At 40.9% G+C, this 8292-nt stretch overlaps 1 protein-coding gene across 2 annotated transcripts in view; it reads right to left on the bottom strand.

Moving 5' to 3' along the window:
• polr3d (polymerase (RNA) III (DNA directed) polypeptide D) overlaps positions 1-8292 on the bottom strand; it is a 32662-nt gene continuing 24370 nt past the window's right edge. For both annotated transcript variants that reach the window (XM_076270400.1, XM_076270401.1), the window contains exon 9: positions 1-431. In XM_076270400.1, the coding sequence (XP_076126515.1) occupies positions 315-431 (117 nt within the window). In that variant the 3' untranslated portion in view covers positions 1-314. The remainder of the gene's footprint in view (positions 432-8292) is intronic.

Below are 8292 nucleotides of genomic sequence, written 5' to 3'. Positions count from 1 at the left end.
TTTGAAATCCAAACTAGTTTTATTTGGTCAGAATAGATTACATGGTTTGAGAAAAGAAATGTGACAAGAAACAATATTCCAAATGAATAATTCAAACTTGATACAGATAATTATATTAAGGGAAAGAAAATGTTTTTCCCTAGAGTTTCCCCAGATCAACTCATACAATTACATTCTATATAAACACATCTCAGGCTCAAGCATCTCAAGTTGTATTGCCATTGCATTACAGCTGATGCACATTTACAAGAATTTTATTCACACAAAAGTTATGTGTTAATACAATGCTGATTTTGGTTTGCAAAAATACTTTCTCATGCCTGGTTTTCCAGAAGGGTTTGGAAATCAGGGGAACACACTAGCTTATGCTTGATGTGCCCCAGAACAGACATTGTCCCACTTCGGCCCTCAATGCCCACAGATACTAGCTCCTGAAAGATGAAAAAAGTAGAGAAGAGAAAAAAAGTACAATCAAGATCAAAACTGTCAACAGTTAAACATTGACTATGTACTAAAGTTCCACAAAATGTCGTCAGCTTGTGACTCACAAGCCAACGGAGAGTTGCTAGACTACCCTGGCAGAAAATTACATTTGCTGCCGCTAAGCAAGGGTGCGTCTAGATTTCTTGATACCATTAGTCAGGACACTGTTTCAATCACTCTCAGCAATTTTTCTGCATTGAACGCTCTAGCATCACCACCAGTTCAATGTTGCACATGCATTCATGCGTATGATCCTTGCCCCCCATTGTTACCGTGTGAAACTCAGACAAACATAGCAGACTTGATTAGAAATACATTATGGAGAATGGCAGCTGACAGAACATCAAAGCAGGCTTTGAAGACGTTTTGGTTGATAAAGGATTTAATTTCCTCCAGAAGCAATCAAAAGGGACTTAATTATGCTATGGAGGGGTATATTAAAAAATGTATACAAGGTGAGAAGCTTAAAGTGGAGACGAGTAGCCAGATCACCGCGCAAAAAACACTGATGTTAGCTACTTAAACTAGATTGAGACTGAGTGTTAGGCTATATTAACATTCGATGTAGTAAGAATATAGTAGTTGGCTAATGAGCATTTTCATCTTGGGATTTAACAGGGGACCTGGTTACTGTGCCCACATTGTTGGCTTAGTTAGGCTACATTACGTCGAGCTGTAGCAAATGCGAGAGACGTCCTGTAGGCTACTGTTGATGAAATATACCCTCGTTATAGCCACTCGGTGTACCGGCTATCGGTAGTACAGTGGGCATCGCTTTCAAATGACCACTTCAGTCGCGCATTACTAGGCGTGAAGTTGCGTGAAGCTTTAGTACCACTTTCAGCCACTGTGCGTCGCTCTGCCACTGTAGATCGCTCTGCCTGCCGCCCCCTTCTGAAAAAGCAGGAGACTTGCCGAGAGCAATCCCAGCCTACGAATTCAATAACAAAATAAATCATGCATAATTAAACATTACCTCGATTTAGGATACTTGGGTATGGCTTAAGGCTTGACTACACGGTGGTAACGAAAATCGAAATCGAAATTTGCTGTCTTTATTGTCAGTGTTGGGGGTAATGCAACTACGCAAATCAAAACAGTGGTGTGATAATTGAGCCAGTAGAGAAATAACTGTTCAGAATTAATCTGTAGCCTTGGGTAGGCTAGGCTTCTGCAGAAAACAATGTTGTTGCCGATTTAAAAACGTTGCCAGATAGTATTAACAGGCTACGCAATAGAGGCTTAGACAACTATGACCCACGTTTTGGTTTCGTAAATTAATTTGCCCTACTTCTTGACTGCAATGTAGTGAATTGACTGCTTGACAGGTCATTTTTATTTTTCTGTACAATAAACAAATACATCTGCTTTATGCCGCAGAATTACATTCATATTTGGCTGACTTCTGCAGACGCGCAAAAAACACTGCCAGGCCATCCTTAAAAATATTTTTGTTTGCCGTAACCCGACCGACCCTGTCAATTTAGAACCGACCCAAATATTTATTTTTTTCCCCTTTTAGTCCGACCGACTTGCCTGTTGTAAACTTGCGTTAAGACCGACCGATAATACAAATAAAATACTATTTATTTTAGTAGGCCCAAGTATTGTGAAAATACAAACGTAGGCTCTCTTAAATAAAACCCTGTGGCGTCATCTCTACACCATTGGTTTACGCATGTCACACTATGGCCTATACGCTTCGTTTCATTCACACAAACATCTCGACTCGACGCTTATTACTTGGCACGAAGCTCTGGAAGAACTGTGCCCAGATCTTTTCCCATTCTTTCTCCCCTCTAGTCTAACGGTGACCGTGTTGAAGAATTGAAATTGGTTGTGGTCTATTCAGCATTTCTCAAAATATGGGCTTAACCCAGATTCGAACTCTTGGACAGGGAACTGATAACTGCTGCGTAACCGCGGCTGTCATCAGCCGGCCTTAACGCACTGCGCCACAGAATTGACGGCGTGGGTGAATAGGGATAAATAACAATAGAGTACACAACTGTTTCACCAGCACATTTAAATGACTTGACTAAAACCGTGCATAACTGGAGGTACACCTGTTATCTGAGCAGTCTGTATGTCCTCATTTTGCGAATGCGAGGACGATATGAGTCTGTTGCATAGATGTCCGAGTCACGCATAATGTTTGAAAACCACTGGCTCGTAATCACAATAATTTAACACACGACAGTTGCGTTAAATTATACTTCATCATGTTCCCATGACTACATTTTGGTGAGTAGCATAGAGATCGTTAAAACAATTAAGTATGGCTCTCCGTTTGGGACATCGAAAACTTATATTTTTAATAGGGTAGACTACCGTCGGAGATGCTGACTTGCAAAGGCCTCGGGATAACACGTTATCTCCACTATCATCAGTCAATGCCTCCTTGATCAAAGTGGGGAATGAAAGAAAAAGTTTGAGAACCACTGGCTTACCTGCAGTACAGAACACACAGAATATTGCAACAGAAAGTTGCCTTTATAATCAACTACTATTTGTTCCAACAGCATTCAAACAAAGCCTTTATAAAAGTGAAAAAAAAAATATTCCATAAGTATAAGTAAAATAAAATACTGTTACTGTAGTAACTGTATCCCAAGCTTCAGCTCCCCACGTCTGTGACAGGCAGACGTGACACCGCTTAATTCTCAGCTTGTTTATAGGCTTCCCCACACTGAACGTATAACACCGCTAGGCCCATCACTGTGGGGTGCGGTAGCCTAGCCCACTCTCTGGGATTTAAGTCAAGCAATATAACCATACAAATGTTTCAAAATGAGTAATTTCGGCTTTGTCTGAACTGGCCATTGTAGGCTACGTATAAAAATAAACAAGTAGGCCTATTCTCTATCCAATGATATCGGCAAATGTTTGTTTTCCAAAGTAAGAATTTCACTTCACCATGCACCTTTGACAATGAATAGCTCATTACACTTATGTTACTGTTGAACGTAGGCCTAACTGGTATCATTACAAACATTATTCTGTGTCCTAAAAACTGGCATTTTATGGCATTGTGTCATGTAAGGTTGCAAAATCTAGAGAAATGTGTGCGGTGGTCAGCGGGGGACAATTGAGACACACATTGGATTGTGTTATTACTTGAACATTCCAAACTATCCACAGCTGTGGTATCGGGGGCAGGAGGATTACTGTTAGCGCAGGCTTTATATAAAATTCTTCAACAGAAGGCCTGCCTCGAATGCAGGCTTGCCCAACATAAAGGCCTGTGGTTTGCGCAGCCTACAGTAAGTAGGTTAAATAACAGACCCGCCACAATGTGCGGTATGAAGATTTTGACTGAAGTGACCACCTTGATTGGCTGATGATTGTAACGCGGGAATGATTCCAAACACCTCCCTTACGATGAGTGGCAGGTGACAGGTCTGAGAATGCGTGCGCTACACAAGGGCGGAAGATGATGAATAACTGAATAAAAAGGCCTAGACTAAATGAATCAAGAGTAAGGCAAAACAAATAGCCTAGTAGCCTAATGAAACATACGGATTGATGTAGTATCTTATTAAATTAATCTGTTACTATGCCTATGCCTACGTTTGCAAAAGAGAACAATTTGATTCACAATAATGTTACATTTAATTTACATGTTGACAATGAGTAGCCTAGTTTTGGTTGTTGTTGGTGGCGTTATTGCATGTTAGTTATGCCTACAATGCAAAATTGCTTCCTCACGATTGGAAGCTCCTGTAGCCGCATAGGATTTTAAAACAGGCGAAATGCCACAAAACCGGTTTGTGAATAGGTCTGTGAGTTAGGAGTCCTCGACTTCTTTTAAGCTGTCACAGCTGGTGGGAAGGTATGATTTGTTGGGGGCAGGGCCGGATTAACTGGGCACAACTGGCCCCCCCTGCCCCCCAGTCAACGTGAATCGGTCAGTTAATAGGCCTTTATCGTGAAGATTTGTCTTGCCATCTAAGGCAAGGGTGCATCTGTGAGGCCAAGCCTCACCAAGTAGCCTGTTTGTTTACAACATTACATTTAATTAAACTGCTTATAGGCTATGCCGAAATAGTTTTGAATATTAGTGTCGGGTGAATTAGGAAATGTCGGGTGAATTAGGAAATGTTCTCAAAGTAGCCTTATGGCTGAAAGCTGCTTGGGAGCCCCCCCTGTCAAGCAATATAACCATACAAACGTGCGCACTCATTGTTTCAAAAGGAGTAGCCTAATTTCGGCTTTGTCAAAACTGAGCTGTGGACGACACGGCACGGCATGCCCAATTGAAAATAAATTAACGCAACACAACACAGACCCCGCTTCTCTCGCGTCAGTCACTGACATGAACGAAACACAGAACCTGCTTCCCTCACGGCAGTCACTGACAGTAGCCTAGAATAAATGCATGGGGAAAAAAACTTCCCCATGACAAAGACATCGTAAAACACTGAAAGTTAATATTTTGTCACTATAACATACAGCTGTCCTTTGTCAAATGTGTTATGTTCCAAGTAGCCTAGTGCGTAATTCTGCTTCATAAAGTGGAACAAATACATTTGCTTATTTCACAGAAAAATATAAATAGCCAGTTAGGGTCTACAGTGCAAAGTTGGTAAGTTATAGGCCAACTTGGAGTGAACATAAAAACAGGGGAAATTCTTTCTCTAGTAGCTGAGTAGCCTCAGGTGCGCACATAGACATAAGGCCAAACATGCAAGCGCCAATGAATCGTGCTCTCACCACAATCACGCCGTTAAACTTAAATAGGTTAACATCACTCTAAGTTCGCCTTCAAGCAAGGAAAACGCTTGGCTAAAAAGGCGTCAGCCAAATGTAATGTAATGTAATGTAAAGACATCTGTTTAGTTGGAAAGGCAATGAGTAGCAACAGGGCAACACAGAGACAGGCCCGATGGCAGAGCTGTTATGAGAGTATTAAAATATGGGATATTCTACGGGTAAACATTAAAACGGCAAGACAGCGGGGGGAAGTTAAAATACGTGAGAAACACGGAAAAAGATGGCATGCATTGTTTCGGTCCCCGTGCACAGGGATTATTTGTCATATTATTAATCACATATGATTATTTGTGCTCACAGGAAAGATTGATTTAAGAACGTTATCACAGTGTGTGGCTGTGGCGCAAAGCAGCGCGGGCGGAAGACAGCGACAATTGGCAGGGGAGGGTCATGTCTTTTTTAACAATTCTTGGGTCATTGAACAATTTCTAGCAGGCAAGGGAGGGTCATGCAACTTTTGACTTTTGAGCATTCAAAATTCCTCCGGTGGCCCCTTCAATAAATAACGAACAGTCCCTAGATTGCTGCTGGGCTATATGTCTTGGTTCATGTCTGTTAACAACTCATTGCCGTCAAACGCGTAGCCTATCTCGCGGTTGCATCCATTACAAACAAACATGCAATGTGAACGTCTGGGATTGGGAAGAGCACTAAATGCTCTACTGAATAAGCACGAAGTCTAACCTTTAAATGAAAAACACTCTTTAATAATCAAAAAAAATAAACCGCTAATGAAGTAAACTTGTGACCATCAAAAATCTCTGTGATAACAGGACGTAACAGGAAGGCATTTGGCTGAGCAACAGAGGTTAATATGCTCTATATTTTGTCTAAATGATGTCTGTCTATCATCATTGCACTCGGAGAAAACCAGAATGTTTAATTTGTCCTGCGTTTCTTCTACGGCTGCAAACGGGATTCACTCGCAGTTAACCAAATATTTCTTTATTAGGGCAGGGCAGGCATATTTCTGGCTATTAAATTATTTCTAAACCAGTCTGCTAAAGTCTGTAGTGAAGTCTGTGTAGGGTCTTCCAGGCTCCATTTCTTTTTACGAGACACCCTGCTCACTTGAGCCATCTACCGGTTGTTTGGGTTGTTGCAGCGTCTCACTGGAAAAATACAAATCAAAGTCGCGTGATACCGCGTGATCCCACGCGCGGACCGCGAGTGAAGCTGGCCAAGTCGAAGCACCAGTGTTGGGCAAGTTACTTCAAAATCGTAATGTACTATGCATTACTTATTACTGTCATTTCAATTGTAAGGCATTACACTACTATTGCATTACTTTTAAGTTACTTTCACCAAAATATCTAGAAATATGGATTTGCCATTCTAAATGCAGTTTATTACGCTCAATGTAGCTTGCTCTTCCAATGGAGGGAGATGTGGTATAGCATAATGACTGAGCTAGGCTTAAGGCAACAGTAGAATGCAATACAGTAGGCGCAGTGCTCATAATGCAATACAAGGAACAATCATAGTCAGAATTTTGTTAAAAACCGACAAAAGGTCAAAGTCTGGTAAATTTTGATAGAAATACTGTAACTTTAAGGCCTAGGCCTACTCATTAAAATCAATAGAGAGCCTACTATATTGTAAATCAAAGCTTAAAGGAACCGTATGTGGGATTGTGGCCAAAACGGGTACTACAATCACTTTCAAATTACTGTAGAGCGGTGTATCCCCTTCCCCTCCCCTCTGACTGGCAGAGTTGGCAACCGGATGACAAAACACTACTGACTTTGTAATTAGTAGATAGGTGGAGGGTGGCGCATTAGGCCAAAACACAACATGACAACATCAACATCAGTTGAGGGCTGCAACTTCACTTTTTAAATGACAATATCCTGGCCAGACTACTGTTGTCAGTGATATAAGTATTTGAAATGAACATGATTTCTTAATGTCTAGTGACATATCAGGGCAATTTTATGATTAATTGAAATACAATTTTTACATACGGTTCCTTTAATAAAGACATGTCAAGATGGTGGCCTGCTGGCCATTTCGGTGCCCTAAGTGAGTGGCTTTGAGTGAGTGACATTTAAATGATAACTCAAACACCTAAAGTAAAATAAAAGGCCTATTATTTACAGACCATTACTGTGTATTTTTAAACATTAATTTCTGAAGAAATGCTGTTTTACTTATAAATGGTGCACTGTCACTTTAAGAGCATTGATCTTTACGTTGTCATAATGCCCTTTTGCCAGCTTTTGTTTACAAGCCTTATTTGTTTGAGTTACATTGATAGCACAATATTAACAATAAGTTATTTTAAGCAACCTTCATTGCTTTGGAAATGGAAGTATGCAATGACATGTTGCTTCACATTTCGTTTTGCGAATATAAGTGAATTATGAGCCTGGTATCCACCTAGCTATCTGAATGGAATGTGTTTCAGTCGACTCAGCATATCATGTGCTTCGTGTAGCCTAAATGCTTGGAAAACGAATGATTGAAGACCCACCAATTCTAGTACGTGGTGATTGAGAGAACCCAAAAGGTATCAAACTTGCATGTAACATCGTGTTAGTGCATTTTGACATTGTAAACGTTATTGATGAAGAGTGAAACGCAGTTTGCAGTAAAGCTACTATTCATTGGTTACATTTGGGTGCCCCCTCTGCCCTTTGGTGCCTAACGCAAAGTGCGTGATGCGCGTGGTGGGAGCGGTGGCACTGCCAGGCTACACAATCTTTTTCTGCATTTCTATCCCTTTATTCTCTTCAATTTAAGTTCACAGCACAAAGCTGACATGCACAACAGCATAGTTTGTGTTTTATCAAGAATCAAAAAGATTAGCGTGGCACTACTTTAGATGTTTCATTAATTTACTTGTGCTATTTCGCGAGCTGAGAGATCTTTCGGTTTCGCACACAAAGTGCACTAACTATTATGTTCTTCATAGCCTTGTCTCTGACAAGCTGAAAATAATGAGCGTAGGCTTATGTCCATCCCGCAAATAGAGTCTGCCTGCGAGTCTGCTGCAGCCACAGTCATATTCAACCAGTATCAGGAGATAACGTTCTA

This window comes from Alosa pseudoharengus, unplaced genomic scaffold (assembly GCF_046254945.1).
Source record: "Alosa pseudoharengus isolate Yale_2024_CS ecotype anadromous, Long Island Sound unplaced genomic scaffold, YU_APseudo_1.1 YU_APseudo_1.1_scf_6, whole genome shotgun sequence".
Classification (NCBI taxonomy): Eukaryota; Metazoa; Chordata; class Actinopteri; order Clupeiformes; family Clupeidae; genus Alosa; species Alosa pseudoharengus.
Note: the sequence above shows the minus strand (reverse complement) of the source record. Positions and strands in the feature narration are given on the sequence as shown.